This window comes from Caretta caretta, chromosome 1, assembly GCF_965140235.1.
Source record: "Caretta caretta isolate rCarCar2 chromosome 1, rCarCar1.hap1, whole genome shotgun sequence".
In the NCBI taxonomy this organism is placed as follows: Eukaryota; Metazoa; Chordata; order Testudines; family Cheloniidae; genus Caretta; species Caretta caretta.
Window position 1 is genome coordinate 291427120 of NC_134206.1, and position 27762 is coordinate 291454881.

Consider the following 27762-nt stretch of genomic DNA (forward strand, 5'->3'; position numbering starts at 1 on the left):
GACCGGCAACTTGGCTGTAGGCAAGTCAAAAGAGTTTGACTTGAAGGGTTGAATCGTCACTTGGACCTCTGGGTCGATTAAATTGGGGTCCACTAAGGAAGCATGGATAGCCGACACTTGTGCTCCTGTGTCCCTCCACGCGGTGAACTTCTTCCCACCCACATTCACAGTTTCCCTCCGTTCCGAGGGTGTCTGGGAGGTATCTGGGCCTGAGGACCTCTGGTGTGATTCCGGTGCAAGGAACTGTAATCTGTTGGGGTTCTTGGCCTTTACATGTCCCGGCTCGTTACATTTAAAACATCGTCCAGCTGACAGATCACTGGGGCGAGGTGGGTTGCTGGAGAATGGTGTGGCAGGATGATAAGGTGTCTGGAGTGTTCCTTGGGGTGTAGCTGCGGCCTTGGGCTGCCCCAGGTAGTAGGGTGTGGTCTGAGGTTGTCCCTTCTGGTATCCACTCCAACTGTGACCAGGGTTGTTTCTCTCTCCTCCCTCCACCCGTTTTGTTCCGGTTTGCCCTGCCTCTCTGGCAGTCTGGGACTGCTCGTACTGATCAGCATAAGAAGCAAGACTTTCTGCTGAGTCCATTTTCTTATCCCATAAACACTGTTTTGTATCCTCCTTGGACATATTCCGGAATTGCTCCTGAGTCATCAAATCACACATTCCTTCAAAGCTAGTTACACCCCTTCCTTTGACCCATTTATCTAACAGATCCTTCATCTGGTTTATATAAGCCACATTACTTAGTCCAGGTCCTCTCTTAAGGGCTCTAAATTTTACTCTCTAAGTTTCAGGTGTAACTTGAAATTGCTTTAAAACCAAATCGTTTAATTTATTATAGTTAGAAGCCTCATCAATAGGCATCTTATTGAATACGTCCAGAGCCCTTCCAGGCAATTTTGTGACCGATGTGGTTATCTTTTGAGCTTCAGGAATTTTATGGAGTGTGCACAGTCTCTCAAAGGTGCGAAAATATTCAGCAATATCACTGGATTCATTATACTATGGACATAGTCGCTCCCATTTGTGGATTGTTGGGTAAGGATTGTTAGAATTATCTGGTATATTCTGCTGAGCCTTTGCCTTCTCCATCTCCTGTGCATGCTTCCTCTCTTTTTCCTTCTCCTCCAGTTCTTTTTCCCTTGCCTCCAGTTCTTTTTCCTTTGCCTCCATAGCTCTCCTGTGGGCAGCCTCTTGGGCTTTTTCTGCCTCTTTCGCTGCCTTCAGTCTGGTTAACTCCAGTTTGTGTTGTGCCTTGGTTTCTGACATCCTAGCCTCTCTGTTTTTAAACTAACTTTACATCCGAGAGTTAGAAAGAAAACCACAAAATAAAACCAAAAAACCTGGCTTGTAAAATTTTGCTGTGCTGTAATGTGGTACCTATGTTCTCTGATAGCTATTCTCAGTCTACAGAAAAATCCTTTAAAAAAAAAAACAATTAACACCTCTGTCTCCAGGCAGATAGACAGAAAACCCTCTAGCTGCTCTTAGCTTAAAAAAATAACCTCTTCAGGTCTGTGAAAAACTTGTGAATTTCCCTGCAGGAGGTTAACTACCCTGCCTTTAGGTAGAGAAAACTCCAGCTCAAAAAAGAAGAATCCCTTTGTTATGCCTGCTGCTCTGTCCCCCACACAGAGACACAGAATTTACAGCTGCAATCCTCTTTTACAAAACCTTTTAAAATCCCGCTGTGCTTCTGGTTCAAAATGATCTAAAAAAATCTCAAAATGATCCCCAAAAAAATCTCAGAATGATCCCACTGCTCTGCTACCATGTCAAGGTTCCTTCCCCACTCTGAACTCTAGGGTACAGATGTGGGTACATGCATGAAAGACCCCCAAAGCTTTTTCTTACCAGCTTAGGTTAAAACCTTCCCCAAGGTACAAACTTTGCCTTGTCCTTGAACCCTATGCTGCCACCACCAAGCGTGTTAAACAAAGAACAGGGAAAGAGCCCACTTGGAGACGTCTTTCCCCAAAATATCCCCCCAAGCCCTACACCCCCTTTCCTGGGGAAGGCTTGATAATAATTTTCACCAATTTGTATAGGTGAACACAGACCCAAACCCTTGGATCTTAAGAACAATGAAAAATCAATCAGGTTCTTAAAAGAAGAATTTTAATTAAAGAAAAGGTGAAAGAATCACCTCTGTAAAATCAGGATGGTAAATACCTTACAAGGTAATCAGATTCAAAACATAGAGAATCCCTCTAGGCAAAACCTTAAGTTACAAAAAGACACAAAAACAGGAATATACATGGTTTCAGAGTAACAGCCGTGTTAGTCTGTATTTGCAAAAAGAAAGGGAGTATTTGTGGCACCTTAGAGACTACAGCTCACTTCATCGGATGCAACCGATGCTCACGAAAGCTTATGCTCAAATAAATTGGTTAGTCTCTAAGGTGCCACAAGTACTCCTTTTCTTTTTAGGAATATACATTCCATTCAGCACAGCGTATTTTACCAGCCATTAAACAAAAAGAAATCTAATGCATTTCTAGCTAGATTACTTACTAACTTTACAGAAGTTCTGAGTCTGCATTCCTGATTTGTTCCCGGCAAAAGCATCACATAGATAGACAGACCCTTTGTTTCTCCCCCTCTCCGGCTTTGAAAGTATCTTGTCTCCTCATTGGTCATTTTGGCCAGGTGCCAGCGAGGTTATCTTAGCTTCTTAACCCTTTACTGGTGAATGGGTTCTGCCTCTGGCCAGGAGGGATTTTATAGCACTGTATACAGAAAGGTGGTTACCCTTCCCTTTATTTTTATGACACCTGTGCATTTGTTGCAGAAGTTGGAGGGATTTAGTGAATGAGGGAGGGGACTCCAGGGAGAGAAAGGACAGTCTCATGGTTAAGGCAATTGAATGGTGCCCTTAAGAATTGGATTATGTCCCTCCCTCTGCCACAGTGGGACAGATTTTTCTAAGGTATGTAGGACCTGGATCCAAAAAGGGAATAATTACATTGTCACACTCAGCCTGTCAGGTTAGTGCGTTAACCACTGGACTCTGGGATATTCTGATGTGTGCCTCCTTCAATCTCTCCTACTGAAATTTTTCCCTTTTAAGTAATAATTGAATAATTAAATATTAATTGGACCAGAGAAAGAGTGAGTGATTGTATAGCACAGTGATTAGGAAATTCACTTGAGAGATGGCAGATCCCTACTCAAATCCCTTCTCATCATCAGGGAGAGGGGGGACTTGAAGCGGTGAGCTCGCACATCCCTTGTGAGTAGCCAACCTTCTGCCCAATGGGTATCAGGGAGTTCTTCCTTTCCCCCCAACTCTCATTTTGTGTAGAGTTAGGTGACCTCTAAGCATGCCTACCCGATTGGGTCCTGTAGGCAAGTTAGGCAGAAGAATGCCTATCTTCCTCCAGTTCATGAATTGCACTGAGGCTTATGTGGGAGACAGGTGTCCAGACACCGGGAGAGAGGCAATAGTGTGTGTGCCCAGAGGCAGATATGTAGGCGCCTAGGGAGCTCTTCCTACAAAACTTGGGTGCCAAGGAAGTATAGGCACCTACAGGCTTCATTGGCAGCCAAGCAGAAGTTTTGTGAATCAATGGTGCCTAAAAAGGGGACTTAGGTCCCTAAGTACCTTTGTAGATCCCTGCCTAGGTGCCTAAAGATGCAAATAGGTGGGTAGCTGGATATTCAAAAGCATCTAAACAGGTTAGGCATCTAATTCCCATTAATTGGCCCAGAGTTCTTGTGTGGTGCTGCGATTTTCTGGGTGCCCATTTTCTGGGGGCAAGAGTTGCAGAGTGGCTGAGCATTCACAGGTGCCACTGAAGTCAATGGAAGCTGTGTTTTGAACATGTAGAGCACTATATCGTGTTATCTACTTTGAAAAATCAGGTTTTAGGCCTCACAAATTAGGCACCCAAAATGAGTGGGCACTTTTGACACCTTTGCTTTAATCGCTCTGTGCCTCAGTTCCCTAGCTGCGAAACAGGGATGGTGTATGAAGATAAATTCATTAATGTTTGATGCACTCACATACTGTGGTGAGGGCACCACTGAAACACCCAGGAGGAAATTACTAATTCTGTGTTCAGTGCAGGGCTTGAATGGTGTACGGTAAATAAGGTTGGGATCACACATTGAATGAGGAAGATATAAATAAATATTGAATGACTGCCCATTCACTGAATGAGGCAGGTGTCCTGTAGAGATAATAGTATGTGATCATATAATTAAAAACACCATCATAATGCATATGCACAAGGGCGTGAATTAAGGTGGCATGGACAGCAGTGCAGAGCAGTACTCCATCCAGGCCAGCTCCTGCTGGGCACACCCACAACACACCCTCTCCACTGTGGAGGCCAGTAGAATATGGTGTAAATCCAGCTTTGTGGGGGAATCCCCAGCTGTCCAGTTAGGGCAGCTTTATGGCCTCTTTGTGCTGTCGCAGTGGAGCTAAGTGGCTATATCAGGACTTCAGTCCGAGTTTTTCCTGAGAAAGGACTTCAAGAATTAGCCCATCGTTTGTACAGCACTTTGTGATCCCTTGGAATGAAAGGTGCTAGTTATGTAAAATGTGATTACCATGGCCAGGTCTACCCTGTAAAATGTTGTCAGCATAACTATGAAATGTGTGTGAGAAAACCACACCCCCTAGCAGACATAGCTATGCCAGCCAAAGCGCCAGTTTAGTCGCAGTAAGAATTCTGTCAGCGTACGCTGCGTCTGAACTAGGGAGCTCTTCCAATATAGATATGCCGCTATAGCTATATTGGCTTTGCCTGCAGAATGTAGATTAGCCCCACTAGGATATTTATTCACTTCCTTTCAAAGTGCAGCAAAAGGAAGTATGCAACTTTCCTTGCGATTGGGCTGCCTCAAGCTTAAAGGTTTGTCCTATGCCAATTTTCAGATGAATATTTGTCCCGTTGAATATTATGTTTAAACAAAGACACATTTTTTTAAAAAAAAATATGGTGTGAAAGTTGAAAGTGTACTGTTGTTCCACTTTGGACTATATGCTGAATAGTTGCTCCAGTGACTGCAATTAACAAACATTTACTTTCAATGCATTTTGTTGTAGGCTGAGTACTTTTATGAGTTCCTGTCCTTGCGCTCACTGGATAAAGGCATAATGGCTGATCCAACCATAAATATCCCCCTACTTGGAACAGTTCCTCACAAAGCATCAGGTTTGTGTTGTTCATGTTATAAATATAATGTTTCTGGAAAACAATACATTCTAAAGCAAGTCGTTAAAAGGGTAAATACCATATCATAAATTGTACTGTAAATTTTAGCATCAAGGAAATGTTTGTTATAATGCTGAACACTTGTTCCATGTAAATAATATGAAATCACTTTACCTTACTACATTACTAAAAATCTAATGAACAGCCCCTTTTAGTTATTTTTCTTCTTTGAGCCAAATCTTGTTACTCCTATTCATGGAAGTAGGCCAGCAGGAGTTGGTCCAAAGTTTGATACATAAAATTCATTTATATGAAGCATTACTGCAGTTCAAAATTTTTACGAAGGCATTATTATTTCCTCTTAGTTGACAACATCTGGGTAATAGTAGTAGTAGTGAAATAATAGTCAATGCTTAAAGTATGTGGACATTATAAGTGCATATCGGAACTAATTTTACTGCATTTTACTTCATATGGTCATTTAGATCTGTGCAAAGTGAGTGTACAGTAGACAAAAACATTAAAACAGACTGACTTTGTTTTTCAAAAATTTTCATGATTATAAAAATTGAGCAGAATTTTTGCTTTTTAATTTTCAAAAATTATTTTTAATTTTGGTTTTGTTTAACTCACTAAAGGACTAAGATGACCAATTATAAGTTATACAGTAGAAAAAACAAAAAAAGTCAGGCAAACGGGAAAATGGAGGAGAAAACAGGGATTTCCGCCTTTTTTCAACTTAGTCACATTGTGGAATTTTTGTAAAAAAAAAGTTAAAATTGTAAAAAAAAAAAAAGTTTTAATTTGCCTATTTTGAAAGTGAAAGGCAATAAAGGAAACATTTTGATGGTGTTGTCAATTCAATATTAATAAAAGATAAAAATTAAAAAAAATCAATTAAATTTTAAGATTGGAAAAATGCATTCTTTGATCAATTCTTTTAGATTGAAAATAATTACCAGCTCTAGTGGTAAATTAGACTCCTTGTGTCTGTGCTAGGGTGACCAGATGTCCCAATTTTATAGGGACAGGCCTGATTTTTGGGTCTATTTTTATATAGGCTCCTATTACCCCCACCCCCATCTCGATTTTTCAGATTTGCTGTCTGGTCAACCTAGTCTGTGCAGAGGTACATGAAACAAACATGATATTCCAAAGTTCTTGTAGGATGAGGTGCATCTTAAAACACCAGCAAAACTGGAAGAGCCTTCCAGTAAGTGGGCAATGTTATTGAGATAAGTCAGCCTATCATCCTATAGTTGACTTACTTCACTTGCGTACTGCAGTGCTGTTAAATTGTATGAAGTTAATATTTCTTCGGTAACCCCAATCTAACTTCACCTCTTTTTCTAGTCTGCAGACCAAAGAGATTACACCTTTTTTTCCCTATCCCCAGCAAGTATATGCCAGACTTGACCACCTAGAGTCAGATCCTGATATCCTTACTCATGCTGAGTAGTACCTCACCCAATGATAGTATCGTTGAAATCAATAGGAATACTTTTGGAATAAGGTACTGCTCACACTATGTCTTCACTGCAAAAAATAATTGTGTTTTTAAATTGAGATTGCCATCTTGAGGTTAGCTATCTCAACGTAAAATCTTAGTGGAGGCTGGCACTGAAAGTTTTGACTTTGATGTAGCAAGTTGCATCCACCCACGGTGGACTGTCTACACAAAAAAGTTGTGCTGTTTAACTATACTGGTATAGTTAAAGCTTTACAGTCCTCTTAGCGTGGACATAGTTTTGCCAGTATAGTAAATTCAGGCTAAACTGATGTAAGCACCTTCATACCGGTATAACTGCATTCACAATATGGGTTGCACTGATACAACTATTCAGTTAAAAAAAATCACAACCCTCACCAACATAGCTATAGTAGTACAAAAACTGTAGCTAGACCATGCCACAATCTTGCCCACAATGATCTCCTTTATCGCCCTATTCGTTGAAGTTACTATTAGGCAACTAACATAATTGGACCATACATCAGTGATGGTCCAAAAAGTGTTCAAGGACCTCTGAAAGATTAGCCCAAAGTCTATTTTTCAATGCATGGAAAAGGCAGAGCCTAAAGAAACAAATACAGGAAACATATAAAGCAGAGCTTTGGGATAAACCAATGCCTTTCTGGGGAAAGAAGAAGAGAAACTAAGCAAAATCATTAATGCACATTTAAAAAAATATTTTTAAAACTGATAACACTCATGGGTAATTTAAGATTTTACTTCTGGATAAAACACAGCTTTTTCTTGGTTAAAACAACATTATTATGAGTGGCGGTACTTTCATTTGACTGGGAGTTAGGTGCCTAAATACCTTTGAGGATCTGGGACTAAGTAGCTGCCTGTTTAAAGGAGCAGAACTTTGACATCTCCCAACAGCAGAGAGTGCTAAGTGGAGCAGAGAAAGGGAGAAGGGAATGGGTGAGAGGGAGACAGATCTCAGAAAAAGGAGGGAAAGAAATGGGGAGAGGGAAGGCCTCATCATGGCAGGGGCATAGTAAGAAATGGAGCCAAGTGAGAGAGAATGGCCTGAGAGTTTATGGCAGGACGTAAGGCACACACTGAAGTTTACATAGGGCAGCAAAATGCCTTTGACTGGTTCTGGCTATTTTTTGTAGTATACGTTTAGAATATTTGTAGTTAATCTTCAGTTTACAGTATTTTGAAAACGATAGTGGTGTTGAAGTGATGTCATGTTGACAGCAATATGGCCTTTCCATGGCGTCTGGAATGTAACATAAGTAACTCATATCAGCATGTGCTATGTATTGAGTGAGCTACATTGAAAACTATATTTTGATGAACAGCAGAGTGTTGTAACCTACTGTACCATAATTACTGCAGTATAATCACTTGTAAAACAAAGAGATTACACCCAAGTTTAACACACACATAAGTAAAGAAACTGATATAAAAAGGTGCAAAATAAGCATAAGTGCTGCCATGTTCTTATTAAACATGAAGGTAATTTTTGATTTGTATGTATCTGTGACATGCATTTTTGTGCTGTCTTAGACTGAGCACCCTTTGTATCAGGTTATCAAATTGTCTGATAACACAAAAGCTCCTGATCTTTAATGATTATTAAAATGTTTGCCTTCTGTCATCTCAAAAGTACCAATAAAGTACAAACTGCAGGGCTGTTTCTGTAAAATTACTTTGTGTAATAAACAGTTTTACATTAAAAATGAGGTGAAATATGCAGAAGGCTCTGCCAGTCTGCATCACTGATACATAAACTGGGTTGCCTCACTGATTCTTAAACATTTTGAAAGGCTGAATCAAATGATCAGCTCTGACTATCTTCATGAAGAGCTATGCTGCACTGTTGTAAGGTTACCAGAGATGAGCTTTCATAGTTCAATAAAGAGCACTAGTAACTATCATGATCGGAGGTCTGACTAATATGAACATGATTTTAACTTATTTGTAGTTCGGATAAGTGAGTTCCAAGACTAATATGGACCTGTAAACCGTGTTTATATATGGTGAGCACGTGCAGACACATAATTGTACTTAGTATATGCACTGTATAGTAAGCCATAGTTAAGTCATGCTTGGTGTTACAATGCATGTGATATTTAACAGTGATTAGTAATCAGTTTGGCAGCATGTACAGTAATTAACAGTGAGCTGCTAGTATGAAGGGTTTTTTAAATGAAGTTTGCAAGCAGATCTAAATTAGCTAAGCCCTGGCTAAATAAATGCATCCTATAAAGTAATGTTCAGTTGTCTGCTCTTAATTTGCTAATTTATATGTCTGTTGTGTGTATTGTGAATTACTTCTACAAATCTGATATAATGTGGGCAAATTAGGTGTCACTGAATCAGTTTTCTGTAGATGTGTGTGTCAACAAACAATGAAATTATTATTAAAAGCCAAATTTTAATAATATTTTTAAAGTAAAATTTTTACAGCAATTCAGCCAAAAAGGATTGTAATAGATTACGTTAAGAGGGAGAAAGGCTGATTTCTCTCTGGTGCCTCTCAATCTTAGAAGGCACAAGAGAGGGGGGAAAAGCAGAGAGAAATAGCAGAGCAGAGGGAGGCAGGTGAGAAGGAAGTAAGGTAGGTGAAGATTAGCTGCTACTTCAGCCAAACAGAGTGGGGGGTTAGCAAGATGATTCTTGTTGAAATCAATTGAGGCCAAGATTTCCAAAGGAGTGTAAGGGAATTAGCTGCCCAAATCTCATTGAAATTCAAAGAAGTTGGGGTCTAACTCCCTTAGGCTGTTTTGAAAATCCCAGCCCAAAATCTCATGGCTACTACACTTTCAGCTCCTAAGATGTTGGCATCATTACACACAGTCTCACGAAATAAAATGAATCAAGGGTTGGAGAAAATGCCTCACAGTGAGAGACTTAAAGAGTTCCATTTCTTTAGTTTATCAACAAGAAGATTGAGAGGTGACCTGATTACATTGCATAAGTATCGTCACAGAGAGATAATACCGGGTACTAAAGGGCTCTTTAAACTAGCAGAGAAAGTCATAACAAGAACTAATGGCTTCAAGCTGAAGCCAGACATTCATATTAGGAACTAGGGAAACATTTTTTACAGTGAGGGTAGTTAGCTATAGGAACAAACTACCAAGGGAAAAGGTGGATTTTCCATCTCTTGATACCTTCAAGTAAAACTGGAGCCTTTCTGGAAGATATGCTTTAGCCAAACAGAAGTTATGCCTTAATCAAACCACTTAACAGGCAGTAACTGGGTGAAATTTAATGTTCTGTGATAAACGGGAGGTCAGGCTAGATAGTCCAATGCTACCTTCTGGCATTAAACTCTATGAATCTATTTATTTAAATCCACAGGCTGAAGTAATTTAGGATCAAATCTTGATTCCATTCAACTCAACAGGAGATTTGTCATTAATAATGGATCCAAGCTTTGGCCCATAGTGGCATCACCAAATTTCACCTCTACTTTTCTCTAAGCTATTACTTAAGATAAAACATTAAATGACATTTTTCCTAATACCATTCTTTTGAGCACTGCATTATTTACTATACTTTGCACTGAGAGAAGCAAATGTTCACTAATATTTAAATTATTCACTGCAGTTAAACTGTTTTTAATCCACAGCATGAGTTTTCCACTTACTGCAGGGCTATCTGTTTTTTTAAATAGTCTTTTAAAGAGGTCAATATAAAAGTAAAAACAGATTGTATAATGAAAATGTTAACAGTCCCTTAGCTATGGTAGATCTGTCAGATGCAGAATAAGTTTTAGTAATAAACTGTGTGTATTTTTATATTATATACACAACTTGCATTTGAGACTCTTTATGGTATATAGAAGTAACACAACAAACAACAAAAATTGCCCACCTATTATTTACAAAAAAATGTTTATGGCAACCAATTTAAAACAAACAAAATACAAAGCTATTAGCTCAATATTTTGCTCTGAAGTCTCAGACCAAATTTAGGGGAAATGAGTGAATAATCACAGATAGCTGTATCCAATTTATAAAGGAGCAAGGAGGAGCCAATCATGAAGAGAGGAGATAATCGATTCATCTGAAGATTATTTAAGATCAGTTGTGACAATCGCATAACTTCATTCCAAGGCTCTGGGATACCAGGCCTTCCTCCTCATTAAAATACTGCAGATTTACTGCCTTTAATTACTTACTTAGACTCTTTGTAGTTCAAAAATGTTGGCCCTCCAAGAAGAGTGTGAAAATCTCCAGCTATCCATCACATTTAGGACACTCAAGGAGTTCTGTCAAAGTGGTGTCTCTCTAGTCTTTAAAATATTTTCATTGGTTATCTTATTTACTAAGTGTGCTATCCTTCCATCACTTCACATAACAAGCTTTTATTAAAGACAGTTATTTAAATATTATTTATTTAAATATCAATGGCAGTGTCCATAAGAACAGACTATATCTAGGATAAAATTTTCAAAAGGGAGTAAATCCCATTTTAAAAAGTTACTTAGGAGCCTGAGTCTCAATAGGTCTTAGGGCACATCTACACTGCAGCTGAGAGTGAGTCTCCCAGCTCATGGAGACAGACTCGCACCAGTGGGACTAGAGCTAGCCCACTAAAAATAGCACTGTGGAGGTTGCAGCTTGGGCAGCAGTTCGGATTCTCAAACTCTCCTAACCCCCTGGTTCTGAGCTCAGGTGCCAAGAGTTGTAATGTTCACATGGCTATTTTTAGGGCACTATTTCAAGCCCTGCTAGTGCGAGTCTGTCTACCTGGGCTGGGAGACTTGATCCCAGTTTCAGTGTAGACATGGCCCTAGGTATTTAGGCACTTAACTCCCATTTAAATTAATGGGAATTAGGAACCTAAATACTTCTGAGAATCTGTGCCTATGTCACTTCTGAAAAATGAGAGTAAGTTAGGCACAGAAGTCAGTTAGGTACTGTTGAAAATGTTACCCCTAGTCTGCTTTACAAGACTAACTACTTTGGAGTACAAGTAGAAGTGGTTTTGTCTGAGTGTTATCAACATAGTCTGTACCTGCTAGTTTTCACAAATAACAGATATCAGAGAGACGTAATGTCTTAGACTCATAGACTTTAAGGCCACAGGGGACCATTGGGATCATCTAGTCTGCCTTTCTGCACACTGCGGGCCACAGAATCTCGCCCACCCACTCCTGTAATAAACCCCTAACCTCTGGCTGAGTTACTGGAGTCCTCAAATCATGGTTTGAAGACTATCATGGGGTTACAATATATTAAGGTTTAAATATTTATATGTATTTTTTCTTTTTAGTCGTTCAGGTTGGATTTCCATGCCTTGGAAAACAAGATGGAGTAGCGGCGTTTGAAGTTATTGTGATCATAATGAATTCAGAAGGCAATGTAATTCTCCAAACACCCCAAAATGCCATCTTCTTTAAAACATGTCAGCAAGGTAAGCCATGGTGATCTGACAGCATTAGTCTGTGTTGGTTAAATTGCTCAAGTCTCATTCCCAATACAGACACACATAACAGCAATATTGGGGTTACACAGATTGAAGCGAAAGTCACCATTCATAGGTTGTTGTTCTGGCTCTGCCATGGATTTGCTGGCAGTTTAGGCCAAAGAGTTCTTAAACTTTTTTCATAGTTTGAACTACATCTCACAAGAAAGATCGTCTTGATGACACATCTCTTCCCATTCATAATCACACAGCATCTCTGTGTGACTATAGAAATGGCTCCCAGGGGAAACAAATATTAGTAAAGTTTTAAGTTTCTTATTAATGTGATTCACCAGGTGGAAACAAGGAGAATTAGCACCATGTCACCAACCTGCTCTCCACAGACTACTGATATAGATAGGCTAATGTTTTCAAAAGTGGCTGCTAAGTTGGGGTACCCTGATTTTTGGGTCTCCAACTTGGGCCTCATTTTCAGAAGTGCTGAGTACCTTCAACTCCATTTGAAGTCAATGAGAGCTGCAGTTGCTCAAACCTCTGGAAATCCCAAACTGGGCATCCAAAATTTGACATAGCCAAAGTCAGTGACCACTTTGGAAAATGTTGTCTGTCACCTCTCTGTTTCTCAGTACAGCTGTCTATAAAATGGATATAACACAACTCACCTACATCACAGCGGTGCCATGAGGCTGAGTTAATATTTGTAAAGTACACAGAGATATTTGAATGGACATCACTGCTGTGCAAATTCTCCCACTCTTACTCATATTGAGTAAGTACCTTACTATGGAGGTCAAACATTTCATTTCAGTAGGGTCATTTGCAGATTAAAATACTACTTTGTGACCAAGGGAGGCAGAATTGAGCCCTTTCTGAGTTCAAGGTTTTTGCTTATCAGCCAGTATACACACGCCTGGGGTGTACTGACGAAAATGTAATCAAAAGTTATATTGGCTGACAACAGGGCACCCAGGAGTGTATCACCCTTAGAAATCATTTATTTGGGGCGGAAACAATGTAAATACACTTATGAAACATTAACCCAAAGTTAATAGTTTTTTTGGAGAGTGTTTTTGACACAAATTTTGAGGCTACAGAAAATGTTTAAAAGATTAGCTTCCAAGATTGTGCAGTTATCAGATATTGTCTGAAGTTGTATCAAATTAACACGACACAGTTTGTATACAGCGATTGAGATTGTTATTAATTCCCTTACGTCTTCTTTCCTTGTCTCCCATTTACTTCCCCACCCCCTTTTCTCCTAACTAATTGGCAATGGCAGGGCTTCAAAGAACAAGCAGCAGGAGCAAAAGCTGTTTATTCTTTGAAACCCCACAATTGCTTAACAGCAGAGAAGAGGTGGCCTTCTCCTTTGAAGCCTCACTTCTGCCAATTAGCTGAGAGAAAATGGGGGTGGGGATGGGCAAGAAATAGGCAGAGAGGAAGATGGGAAGCTTAATGGGATTTAAAATGCAAGTCTTATATACACACACACACACAACAGTGTCTGTGTTTGATGCAAATACAGCAGTGTTCAGAACCATTTTAGAACTTTTAATTTTTATTTCTACTTAAAGCTATTAAGTTTTTAATAAAGTTTGGATGAAGTGTAGTAGTGACCTGCCTGATAGAGACTGTAAGGCTCCAACCTATATGTATTTTGGGGAAATACTTCTTTCTATGAGTTTGGAACTCTCTCTAGCCCATCCAGCTTTCATCCAAGCCATATTTTATGTGCTACCATTTACTATTATCGCCATCAATTTGCAGAGATGCAGTTTTAGCTTTAGGTTGGCCCAGTGGACTGAGGTTGAATGGTCATTTTGGTCCTTCACTCACTGAGCCTATGGGAGAAGGGCACATTGCAGGGGCAAGTCTCCAAACTCCAGGGGCATGCAAGAGAGGAGTTCTATCATGCCAGTGTCTTTCAGCCCATATGCAGTGATCTGAGGGTGAGCCTCTCATTTTTGTGCTTAATTTAGGGACATAGACATAGCAGCATTTTGTGACGGCTGTAGGGAGAGATGGAGATGTTCTCCCTGGTAGGTTGGTTCAGAAAAGTTTTTTGGTTTGGTTGTGTTTTTAAAGTCCTCCATGGAAAGAAAAGAGGAAACAATGAAGCTTGTCATGCAGCCATGAGGCTCATATTCCCTGTTGCCTGGCCCTCGATCATGGTTTTCAGCTATTCCTGGCCAGCCCGTGGCTAGAGGAAGTAGGAAAAGCCAGGGAGCAATTTTGTGGTAAGGGGAGGCTTTGTAGTGGCTAAGAGATGGTCACACAAAAAATAATATTTTTCCATTTTTCTATTTGAAATGGCATTTATTTAAGCACGCATTTTCTGTAATGAATAGCAGCTCTGCATTTGGGCACAAAGGGAAGTACATTTCCAGAAAGGATCCTAGAGTACAGCACTGGAACAAACTAAAACAAAATGTCTTTATGTTTATTACTACTGCTTCAGATAGCTTTACGTTTATAGCAATACATTTTGCTTCCTATATTTGCAGCTTATATAAGTGAATCTCAGTCTTTACCTTTTCTTCTTCTCCAGTTCCAGTTCACTTGCTTTTGTCTGGTGGTCCAGAGCTTCACTTCTGCACAACATACAGAGCCTTTCGAAGCAGAATTTGTTCCATTGTCTCTATTCTTAGGTTTACCCATGGTACCCTATTGACTTCAAAGGGATTGTAGAGATGTAACCCAAGACAGAAAATGATTAATAATCATGACAGCTTGCCATATTTGCTTGTAGTTCTGTTTAGCCATCTCTTATGATTTCTGTAGAGAAATTTGTTTAAGAGTTAATCTGTATACTTTCAGATGATTACACATACCAACTGACTAAAATTGTGGGTGGGAGAATTAGTGTGAATTACAGTTTGTAATATCTGTGGCCTGCAGAATTGCCCCATGCAAGCTGGCGCATCTAAATTTACAAACATTCTACATTCTACAGTTTGCAGCAAAAGAAAAATATTATCTGTAAACACTGCAAATATTTAAACTTTGGACTCAACTTAATTCCATGCAGGAGTTGGATTGCATCAATGGTTGGTGGTACATCTTTCCAGCATCAGCCTGATGCATTGTACCACTTTCTGGTAAAGACAAAAATAGAGAAGAATTGGGGCCATTGTTGACAGACATTGTCAATTAAGGAAGCTGTTTTATGATTATTACACACAAACAATTCACTTGATATGAACAATCTAGCCAATTACTGTCAAGAAGCTCATCTTCTAATCTTGATTTAAAATATTGTGGCGAGGCGATTCTCAGATTATCTGTCTACCTCAGAGCTCTTTGAACTTTGCCATTTTGGTTACAGAACAAGGTTTGGCAAAGAGGTTGGTAGATAATTCCCTCCTGGTGATGGATGAATAGTAGATGACCAGACAGATACTGTTAGAGCTAGATGCTGATTTTGGTACCACTGCTCATGAGGTGCTATTGGCTTGCTCCAGTGGAAGTAGACATGGCTGCCACTCAGTACCTTTGTTTTTGTCTGAGAGATCTCAGCAGGTGTTTTGGACCAATTGCTCTTTTGCCCTGAGGGTTCATTTCGGGGGAGGGGTTCCATAGGGTTCCAATTCCTCCCACCTCTTGTTCAATGTGGATATGGGGCAGTTGATAGTGAAGAGGCATGGGCTGTCATGTTTTTTAGAATGCTGATGATGCCCAGATATGTTTCTCTTCCACTGTTGTCAAATGCCTTAGTCACTGTTGGGTAGAGATTTGGGATGTGACTAACGGTTGAATGATGATATGGGATCAGTGGGCAGGAATGCGTCCTCCCCTTCATCTTTGCCCAGTGTGGAGATTGAGTCTTTCAGTTCGTACACATCCAACAGTAGAGTAATGTAATGCACTCTGCCTCGGGTCACACCTTAAATCAAGCCAAAAAACTGAAGATGAGCCTGCTAGGTAAACAGTATATCTAACTAGGAGCATGACACCAGTGCTCCAGGATCTGTATTGGCTACCTATTCCAGGCAGTTTAAGATAGTGGGTTTTGCAGACAGGCCACATTATTCATTAGTCTGTTGACCAGCACAGAGTGGCAGAACACTATCACAGGTACTTTCAAGAGTGCAGTTGATCATATGATGCAACCTGTATTTGTAGATTAACAAAGAGAGTGATTTTTACCTGAGCTTCCATCTCAGTCAGCATTTACAGCTCTGTTTGTTAAATCTTGATACTCACCTCAATAAAAGTTGCTATCCAGTTATTTTTGCACTTCTGTCAATAGACTGTATCGATGCTGTTGAAAGTGGAGTGCTAACTGAAGTATGTAATATCTGATTAACAATGTTCTTGTTTTTCATGAAGCTGAATGTCCAGGCAGGTGCAGAAATGGAGGTTTTTGCAATGAAAGGCATGTCTGTGAATGTCCAGATGGATTTTATGGGCCTCATTGTGAGAAAGGTAACTTTAAAAATACCCTCAGTTGTTTTCTTTACTACAGTCCTTCTGAAAAAGAGCAGTCACCGCACTGAAATCTCTCTTTCTCTCTCAATAGCGTAAATGGCCTTTCCTGGAGGCTCTCTCATGTTGCTAGATATCTGTAAATATTAAATCCAAACACAAGAAAATTATCGTTTATGACCCCAGAGCTAATGAAAACATGAATTGCTTAATGAAAATGCCAACTTCTAAAGAAAAATATCTGCTCTCTAAAGGATATATTAAACATGAAATTGACCAACAATTAAGAGACTCTTAATCACAAACAATCCGTCTGGCAAGAGATTAAATGGAATTCTTCTGCTAATGAAGACTAGCTGGAAAATCAAGAATAGTGTTCTTGTTGTTTCGCATTTGTTATCTGAAGTTAGTATCTAATTAGGATGCCACAGCTGTGTCTCAAGCAGACTGACAATGGAGAGGGAAAATGTTTTTGGGTAGATTCTCCCTTCTCTTTCCATAAGTGAAGGGGAGCCAATAATAGCTCATTTGGGCAGTGAGAGGGATGGGACTGTGGATTAGATGATGAGTACACTAGCTCTTGTACATGCTTCCTCCTTCTTCCCAACCCTGGGGAAGGCCCTTGCATGGGTGCTCTGTAGAGTCTCAGTAGAGGGCAGAAGCCAGTCACAAGACATCTCTCACTCAGCCTTGCAGGCATTCCCTGGGTAAGTTAATACTGGCCAACCATGAAGTAAAACTCTGCTCCCTGACATTCCTCCTCAAGGGCTGGGTGGGGTAGCAACAGTAGCTGGGGAGGCTGTATGAGAGCACACCACCTGAAAAAGCCAAGCTGCTGTGGGAGCTTCAAGGCAACGTGGAGGCACAGGACTGCTGTACCGATGGCCCTGGCCTTGACAGATGTCCCAAGATCCATAGGTACAAAGAACTGAACCCCTGACCGATTCCATACCCACACATCTGAAATATTTCAGTGAGTCCAAATTGGCTATTTTCAGTCCTCAGTTTGGGAATAATCGGGATAAGGGACAATTTTTGCTCTCAGTGTTCAGATTAAGTAAGACGAACACTAAAGTCCATCTTCAATTTCTTGTAGTGTTATTTCAACCACTATAATCTATAAGCATAATTATGAAACATCTTTCTGCATTAGCTATTTTATGTTGCAAAGCTGACTTGTTATACTCAGCAGAAGGAGGAAAAGTGTTGTTTGAAAACTACTATTCGTGCTTATTACTGATTTTTTTGAATATTTGTTATATAAAATCCTGTCGCAAATTTTGGCATGGTCATCTCTCCCTCATGCCAGCATTTTGTTCTCTTTCACTCTCATCAAATTAGCTCTGTGTGCATCCCGCTGCATGAATGGTGGTCTCTGTGTCACACCTGATTTGTGCATCTGCCCTCCTGGATTCTATGGCGTCAACTGTGATAAAGGTAACAGTATAGAATAAAAAGCAGTTGAATTGTAATCCACCAGCTGCTGCTACCTTTATGCTCCCTGTCCCATGGTCCATTTTGGTCAGTTTCATGGCCACAGGATTTTAAAAATCATAAATGTCAAGATTTCAGCTATTTAAATCTGAAATGTCACGGTGTTGTAATTGTAGGGATCCTGACCCAAAAAGGAGTTGGGGGGCGGTGGTGTCGCAAGGTTATTGTAGCAGGGTTGTGGTACTGCTACCCTTACTTCTGCGCTGCTGCTACAGAGCTGGGCAGCTGGAGGGCGGCGGCTGCTGGCTGGGAGCCCAGCTCTGAAGGCAGAGCCACCTCCAGCAGCAGCGCAGAAGTAAGGATGGCCTGGTACGGTATTGTCACACTTACTTCTGTGCTGCTGACTGCAGAGCTGGGCCCTCAGTCAGCAGCCGCCACTCTCTGGCCACCCAGCTCAGAAGGCAGCAGTGCAGAAGTAAGGGTGACATGGTGTGGTATTGCCACCTTTACTTCTGCGCTGCTGCTGGCAGGGCGCTGCCTTCAGAGCTGGGTGCCCGCCCATCAGCTGCTGCTCTCCAGCCGCCCAGCTCTGAAGGCAGTGCAGATAAGGGTAGCAATACCGCAACCCCCCTAAAATAACCTTGTGACTGCTCCCTCACAACTCCCTTTTGGGTCAGGACCCCCAATTTGAAAAACAGTGGTCTCCCCCATAAAATCTGTGTAGTATAGGGTAAAAGCATGGGCGGCATGTGGTGCCCTCCTTTGGGGAGCCTAACCCCAGCTCTGCCCCTTCCACCCACAAACGCCCCCCCCCAACGGCTGGAGCCCTGGGCCACCCAAAGCCCCGAGCCCCCCTTCCCGCTGCCCAGAGGAGTCTTGGGCGAGCTGCAGCCGTACTGCACCTCCCCTCCCAGGCTCCAAGCTGCCCAAGGAAAAGCATCTCTGGTCCAGAAGAAGCTTTTGATTTGCCCAGTGCAGGTTCTGGGGTGGCTGAGGGGGCAGTAGTTGCTACTCAGCTTGCTGAGTTCATCAGTCATCTCTCTGGAGTCCAGGGAGATTACTGATGAAATTGAGACTCTGAATAGCACCTACTACCTCCTCAGCCACCCGGAACTTGCCTGGGGCATAATAAATAAAAAACTTCCCCCCCAAAACCCTGCAACTAGTGGTCCAGCAGCCACGGCAGTGCCAGGAGAGGCAGAGCCTCCCCTGGCCTATTATACCCACCCCCATGGGTAAAAGTACACAAAAGACCAATTTCTATGGGGGGAGACCAGATTTCATGGTCTGTGATGCATTTTTCATGGCCGCAAATTTGGTAGGACCCTAGTCATAAGGTATTCTTGGCTGTATGGTACAGTGCTGCAGAGATCCTGACAAGAGAACTATGTATGCTAGTGTCCCCTCAGACATTTGTTTATGTTGTCTGACCTTATATGTACACCTGTGATACTTTCTGTGTCTATCTACATCCTCCACATCACAATATTAACAGAATTTTATGACTACAGCACTTTATATCCAGCCTAGTACATATCTGCTACTTCATTCCTGGGCCTCTTCACATGATCGTGCTAATGTTAAGATACGAACAAACATGGCCAAAACTCAGAGGTGACTTTCATTGTAGTGCAAATTACACATGTATAAGCCAGCAGATGGTAGGTGCAACTTACATTCACTTTTGAACACTCATGTACACAAAATGAATAATATATAATGTACACAACCATTACCTCCTTAGTTGGCTCACTGAAGGACCATGGGAGTGGCCAGCAAATTCATTTTCATTTGTGACTTGGGGGAAGGGAAGTGAAGGATTTGGACCTTGGTTTCCTTAGATGAAAGGTTGATGCATTAACTTGTTGCATCCAGACAGATTAAAAAATAAGTAACTTACTCCGTTTAATATTTTTTGTTATAATGACGTTAGTGTATCAATAAAAAACAGTAAAGGAAGTATGACGTTCACAGTCCCAGAAATGCTGGATATTTAAAAAATACAAAGTTTCCTACTGAAATGTATCTGAATAGTCCATTACACAGAAGGTGTAAGAACACAAAACTATACAAAATGTTCAGTTAGTAAATTCATTAGGTCTTCAATGAGCTTTGTAACAAAGTCATGTTTTAAAGGAAGCGTTTTAGATCCACATTCTGCAGATAGATATGCCATTATAGTCCCTTGTGCTTACAGAATCCATTTGGCTTGGTATGTATTTAGTCCTTAGTAAAGGAGTTTGGCCCAGATCCCCAAAGGTTCTTAGATGCCTAAACCCTAGATTTAGGTACCACTGTGATCCACAAACTGCTGCTCAGCTGCCTCCTAGCCCTGTAGACACCCCAACTCACCAGACATCTAAACATTTGCTGTAAAAGTTCCCTAGGTGTCTAGGTTTCTGCGACTGAGTGCACGCACTGCTGCCTTGGGCAGGCATCCAAATGCCTTTCTCATGCCAAGCACTACCTAAGCATTCCCCACCTATCTCACCTGCAGGGCCCTGTCAGGCAGGCATGATCTGAGCACATCTACCTCTACACAAAACAGAGATGACCTCAGTTATAATCCTTAGCCTAGTGTTTAGGATACTCACTTCTGATGTGAGACACCCTGGTTCAATTCCCACTCTGCCTGATGATGATAAGGGATTTGAACGGGGGTCTCCAACCTCTCAGATGAGTGCTTCATCGGTAAAAAGTGGTTAGAGTAGAAATAATTTTACATTAGACATATAATTTAATTTTTTGTTTTATGTCCTTCAGCTAACTGCACAACAACCTGTTTTAATGGAGGAACCTGCTTCTATCTAGGAAAATGCATTTGTCCTTCAGGACTCGAGGGAAACCGTTGTGAAATTAGTGAGTCTCAGCTTTACATTGTTTCACTTAAACCAAGATTATTCCGGTTACAGTAGCTGGAAGATCAAGTGACACATTTCTGTGCTGACTGGCAGCTGGGGTTCTCAAACTGCAGGTTGGGACCCTCTAAGAGTGAGCCAGGCCTGTGTTTGCGATCTTCACAGCTGATGAGTATCAATTCATTGTTTGATCATCTCGTTTTCTGTTTGTTTGTTTTTTCAAACAAATCCATGGGTTTAGCAGCAACTCTTGTTACATGAGCGCTCAGTCAACACCATATGCATGTGCCAGGTCTACAGCAATTTACACTCCTTCATGTGAGATTAGAACTGAGCCTCTAGATTCTAAAAGCAGAGTATGGAGCTTGAAATATTAATTGGTATTGGGGGAAAGGGACATAGGACTGTACGGGGTGTCAGCTTCAGTTGAAAGTATTAAGTTACATTCACATGGCAGCTTGAAAACTTCTTGTCACAAACATCAATAGACTTGCTGTTTTCAGATGTTTAGCATCAAAGCCGTTCAAAATATTTCAGTCTTTAGTCAATTTAACCGTTCTGTGTAAAGGTGCAGGTGGAGAGCAGCTAGCCTGGGACAAAACTGGGACACCAGCTGTCAAACATTAGCTTAGCCTAAGATAAGAGTTTTCTCACAGCTCTGTTAAATTAGATTAATTTAGTAGCGACCCATGCTGGGATGGAGTGCCAGGGTTTTGGTTTTGAAAACATACACACAGCTTATACTTTTTGCATTGTATCCTTCTAACAACATTCAGTGCTGCATCTTTCTTGCCTTACTCATGCAGGTAATCTCAATGACTTCATTGGAACTATGCACATGAGTTAGGCGAATAGAGTTTGGCCTTATATTTGTAAGATTTTTTTTCTTTGAATGCTTAACATCAGTATAGACAGACAAGCAAATCAGTATATCTCCAACAGACGTGAAATTTAACTCATCATCTCAATATACAGATGGAAATAAGGTCCAGCAAACAGTGCAGTAACAGAAGATAGTAATAAGTCAGTTACTATACAATGAAAAAAGAATCAGAATGTGTTAAGACTTAAATTTGGCACAGTATTCGCATGTAGATAGGCAGGGGTAATCTACAAAACATTCTTCTCTCTTTATACGCTGTACAGATTGTTTTCTAGCAGCTTTTATCTCATTAAAATCAAAGTCAGTGGGAAGCATCAAGTTTTATTATTGTTACCCAAATGAACAAGTGGTCTCTCAACCCTGTTAGGGTATAAGTGTTTTTCCTCTCATTCTAATTTTATGGGCCAAACTCAGAGCTGTGTAACAGGTACAACTCCATTGATTTCCACTGCATTTGCATCTGCTTACATCAAGTCTGAATGTGACACCTTGGCACTCTCTCCTTCCTTCCCTCATTTGAGAAAAGATTGACCTTGATGGAATTTATCACATGAATATAATCCAAGCTTGACCCGAAGTGTGAGCAGTTCATACTTTTTGTCAGTGGCTTATGTTTTATTTTGTAATTCATATACTGAGCCATAGTATAGAACGTGTAAATAAGGCTATTCCATTTAAACCGACACTAACATAGTATAAGAAACTAAATTCCTCTGTATTCTAAAACCTCCCGCTTGTAGGCTGGAAATCAGATCTCATGTAATCTGTCATTGCTGTGGCAACATCTTAAAAAAAAATAGGTCTTTCCAAAAGCACAATATTCAAGTTATATAGCAAGGCACCTGCCAAATCCGGATCTACCTGAAAGACGCATCACAAGTAGGACACTCCTCGGTCTTCATTCCTTTTTTTGTTTTAAAAGTGTATCTTGCTTGCTCCTTTAAGGTTGTGACGAAACTAGCCCTTCTCTTAATCTCCTTCTGGTGCACTATCATTAGTGCATCTGGACCACTGGTAGCCACAAGAGCAGCTCTAGTGTAGACCAGCCTCTGGAATTTTTAACCATAGTGTCATTTAACCTTACCCAGGGCAGGTGTAGGTGAGATGGGCCCTACTCCTGCAGAGACTTAGGTACACATGCAGGTTTACTCACATGAGTAGTCCCATTGACTTAGATGGAAATCCAGGTAGTAAATCAATTCCTATATAAAGAAAAAAGGATCAAAACATGTTAAGAACTAACTTGAAAATTCATTGACTTCAGTTAGGAGCAAGTAGAGTTATGCACATGCCTAGGTCTTTCTGGGATCAGGGCCATGGCCGTTGAAATGCCGATGGCTGCTGCCAGGCTGACTGCACTGCACCAGTACTAGTGCAACAGTGAGAGACTAAAAAGAAATGCTAGACCAGGCTTCTAACATCAGAGGAGAAACAAATCTCATTCCATTTCCTTAGATCCAGAGCCAGCTACATTCAGTCATGGAGGTTTCAGAATAAACAGGGGAAGAAAACCTTTGCATTAGGCAGAAAGCCATCTTCAGAGGATTGCAGAGAGGGTTCCCCCCCTCCTTTATATTGTTTAAACATTTTGAGAGATCCTTTAATAGCTGAGTCCCTCTCTAAAACTCGTGGGAAATGTACTAACCGTAATTTGCAATACTAACAAGCATTCTCCAAGTCCTTCGGGTTTCTTCTTACTGTAGCTATACATTGTCTCTAATTACTGTTTCAGTCTGAGACGGGCGAGTAGTAATTTTCTTTTTTATTTCTTCTCCTCCTTGCACCAGCTGAGCTGTTCTTTTTCCACTTCCCAATCTTACTTTCTCTTCCACTAACAGATCTGTGCATAGCACAGCACATAGCATTTAGCTTTTGTTCCATTCCAAGAAGACATTTTAGCCCACAGTTAATCTGCAGGTATGTCTACACTGCAAAAAAGGGTGTGTTCTTCACTTGGATTAGCTAACCCGTGCTGGCTAATTTAGGTTAAAATAGCAATGAAAACATGGCAACTCAGCTTTTAACTTAGGTTAACAACTCAAGTGCAACCCAGGCTGCCCGATGGGTTAGCAGCTTGTGTTAAAGCCTAAGTTAAAAGTCAGGGTGCCATGTCTTCATGGCTATTTGAACTCAAGTTTCAGGCTGTCTGCAGACTCAGGTAGATGTCACTGCCTTGGTTACATTCAGTTCACATTTTCAAGCTTTTCTTCACAACCATGAAAGCTAGAACCATTTTTTAAACGAAAGCTTGGTTTCTGGAGCAGTAAATTGCAGCATGGAATGGATCCTGCAGCAAATTCTACAGCATCTACAGAGCACACAGGGTTCTGACTGTAAGGTGACAGGCCCAGCCAACCTATTTATTTCCTGCAAATACTTGCAACATTTGTTCAGTTCTGGAGCATCCTGTTGTTAAGGAAAGCCCTAACATCCCTCCCCTCTTTCTTCCATTTGTGCTCAGCTGCCTGGACCCTGAGCTCATATTCCTTGCAGCTAGCTGAAAAATGATGACAGTGACACTGTGCTGAAGCTGCCCTAGGATGGTACAGAGAAGTGGGCAGTACTCATAGAGGGCACACTGAATTCCCTCTTCAAAATCCCAGTGCTATGAGTGTAGCCAAAGTCTGTGTAGACACTCAGAGGCCATGCCCAGTTCTAGCCCAATTTTCAAGCTGCTTAAGCATGCATATAAATCTTTGGAAAACTAGACTTCCCATGCCCATAAGAAAGTGCCCCCCTACAGGATCTACTGCGTACACACGAGACTTTTTAACAATATGAGCCAATGAATATTTCAAACACAAAGTGTGTTTTTAAAACAGTTATCTTCCTCCCTCTCCCTGTAATTATTTTTGTATAAGTGGAGTACTAAGGCCATTGTTTTCATGTTTCCTATTTCTAGGCAAATGCCAACAGCCATGTAGAAATGGAGGTAAATGTACTGGTAAAAATAAATGTAAGTGCTCCAAAGGTTACCAAGGAGATCTGTGTTCAAAGCGTAAGTACTAACTCTACTCAATCAATCCTTGTTATAAGATCATTGTGATAGCAATACAGTATCTTATTACTCAACATCAGCACTAACTATGTGTTGCCAGGGTAGCTCAGGTTAATTTACTTTGTGGACATGCTTCATTTATTGAAGTTATGGGGGTGGTTGTAACACAAAACTTCTAAAAAACCACCACCAAACCTTTCAATAGTATGAGTTTCTTTAAAGCAGTAACACATCAGTATAATAAGCAAGTGTTTCTGGATAATAACATTTCAATTCTATGGTATTTCAAAATACCACTGAAAATCTACCTTTTCGTGAATGTAAATATTATGGGCCTGATTCTTCTCTCCCTTACTGTCTTCATTGACTTCAATAGAGTTACTCCTGATTTGCACCAACATAAGGGAGTTAAATAAGGCCTTATTTCAGTAGTGGGGCAAGTTATTTTCAGAATTCTGCACAGTCAATTTAAAATATAGATTTACTGCTAGCGGCCTTGGCCATGCCAAAACTAACATTCTAAAGAATAGCAGGGAAAGCAACTATAACTTTATCTCAGAGTGAAATGTAAGGACGTTGAATTCATGTTCTCACTTGATTACAGCTGTCTGTGAACCTGGTTGTGGATCATATGGAACCTGTGTGGAACCTAACAAATGTCAATGCAAAGAAGGCTGGCATGGAAGACATTGCAACAAAAGTAAGTGAGAACAAAGCTCTGAGAATCCATACCGGAGCTTTTCACAGATCATCTTGCATCTATAAATGGCTGGCTCAAAGCTACTACACAATCACTAGAAACAAAACACTCTCCTTAGTTAATAATCCTTTAATTTTTTTTAAATGTATGCATAAAAATAATTATCCCAAACATTTTCAATACTTAAACTTTTTGTTGAACTGTATATTAATTACAAAAAAGGAATAAAACAATTCAAAACTACTCTACAGTGATTAACCTCACTTTTTTGCCTATTGGGAATTCTAAAATTTGGTACAGAGAAAATTTCTAGGTGACCTAATTTATGTTCTGCCCATGCGGTGAGACTGATTCAAACCCCACTGAAGTCAATGAGAATCTTGGAAAGTGCGCCCTGCTGTATCTGCTGTGCACACATTGTACTCTAACAACATGATTCCCATTGACATCAGTGGGGCTTTGGATCAGGCTTTCAGAACATTGGATAGACATTTCTATAAATAAAAATATATTACATAGGGGTTTAGAGCTGATTGGATTTTTTCAAAATTTCAGAGAAATAGACAAAGTTTTGGCAAAATCTTCCCTCCAATTTTCAGCCAACTTTAAAGCAGGTTAAAATTTAGGTGTGTGTAGGGGTGTTAATTGACTTTTTTTTTTTTTTTTTTACACCAGACTTAACGGTTCCAAAATGTGTTGATCTCAATGTTACATTTGTTGAAAATGATAATTTAATTGTTTTCCCCTTGCTGATCCATTTGACACCTAGTGCAACGTGTAGGCAACTGATGACTTCAGTGGAGTTAAACCAGGAATGAATTTATCCTCAAGATCTCCATATTTAATATACACTCTATTCCCAATAACAAGAAGTTATAAAATGACTTGAAATAGCAATTTAGATCCAGGTGACAAATTCCAATTCAGCCTTACACGTCATAAAACACAGTACTATAACAGTAACAAATTGAAGTATTGAAAGCTTTTTGATACAACCATTCATAAGATATACGTTTGCTGTAAACATTATTAGTTTGCTATCAGTAGTTAATTTGAAAAGTGGCAGAGAAAAAATTAGCATATTTGTTACGACTATCAGCTGCTCCTTATTATTATATAGTAAAAATGAAAATTTCAGAACAATTTATTTTTAATGCCATATGCTTAATAAATTCATCAGACATTGTACATGATAGTACAAATTGAACTAAAATAATTGTAAATAATGTTGACTAGATGATCATAATGGTCCCTTCTGACCTAAATATCTATGAATCTATGTCTGTGATCCATTGGGTAGAGAAAGGTGTGCATGTTAAAATGTATCCGAGAATAACTGAGTGTTTTTATAAAGCAAAAACATACTCTGACAGGAATGAGTTATGGTTTAAAATTAAGGCTTTGGCAATCAGTTTAGAAGATGTCGGATTGTATATTTGTTTCCCTAACTATGCCATTCACCGACAAATGAATAAATTCTTTAACACGTACAACAGACACAGTATAGCTAAAAATCAAGTATCTGGAAATCAATATCCATTTTAATGCCATCTTTTTGTAACACATCTGTAAAGTTAACCTACCAGCTAGCAAGGGAGCATTTTTGCATTGTCAATACACGTACATTTTACTGCTCCCAGAGAAGCACAAAATGTGTACCATGCCTGCATGGTACAAGGATTCTGTATTCGCACATTAGTGTCTGCTCCAAGGGCTTTGAAGTCCTCGTTAATAAATACGTTGGTTTAAAGACTGGCTGTAGTCCTGCAGTTCTTAGTTAGGCAAAACACCTTTTGCAGTCATCAGGGGGGGCCACCTGGGTAGAATTCACCTCTGTATTACGAGCCTAAGTAGAACTTACTGAAGCTATGCATAAGCAGGGCCGCCTGGGGGGGTAGGGTGGGGTAAGTGGGGCAATTTGCCCCGGGCCCCGCAGGGGCCCCCACGAGAGTTTTCGGCAGCAGGTCCTTCAGTGCCGCTGAACAAACCCAGAGTGAAGGACCTGCCGCCACATCTTCCACTCCGGGTCTTCGGCAGCAATTCGGTGGCGGGGGGGTGCCAAATTGCCCCGAAGACCTGGAGCAGAAGGACCCCTCCACCAAAGACACCAGGCCCCCTGAATCCTCTGGGCGGCCCTGTGCATAGGGCCCTTTGTGCTTGAGTTCATTTTACTCTGCAAATAAAACCAAGTATCTCTCAGTCAGACTCACGTTTAATTTCAAAGAAAGAAAAAATGTAGCTACTTCCGGGGTGACTTCATTGGCTGTGAAAGTCAATGGCTATAAAACAAAGATTAAAATAATCCCCACAATTTAAACCTGTGGTCCCCAAACTGTGGGGCACACCCCCTAGGGAGTGCTGAGGAACGTTCAGAGGGGTGCAGAGCAGGGCCCGGGCCAGCCCC

The 27762-nt window shown here is 40.5% G+C and overlaps 1 protein-coding gene across 1 annotated transcript in view; it reads left to right on the forward strand.

Annotated features, from left to right (window-relative positions):
• The window catches only part of WIF1 (Wnt inhibitory factor 1), a 55358-nt gene that overhangs the window by 25832 nt on the left and 1764 nt on the right, over positions 1–27762 (forward strand). Inside the window, exons 3-9 of the mRNA XM_048835902.2 lie at positions 5057–5165; positions 11908–12048; positions 16390–16485; positions 17827–17922; positions 20683–20778; positions 24563–24658; positions 25263–25358. Coding sequence (XP_048691859.1) covers positions 5057–5165; positions 11908–12048; positions 16390–16485; positions 17827–17922; positions 20683–20778; positions 24563–24658; positions 25263–25358 — 730 coding nt within the window. The remainder of the gene's footprint in view (positions 1–5056; positions 5166–11907; positions 12049–16389; positions 16486–17826; positions 17923–20682; positions 20779–24562; positions 24659–25262; positions 25359–27762) is intronic.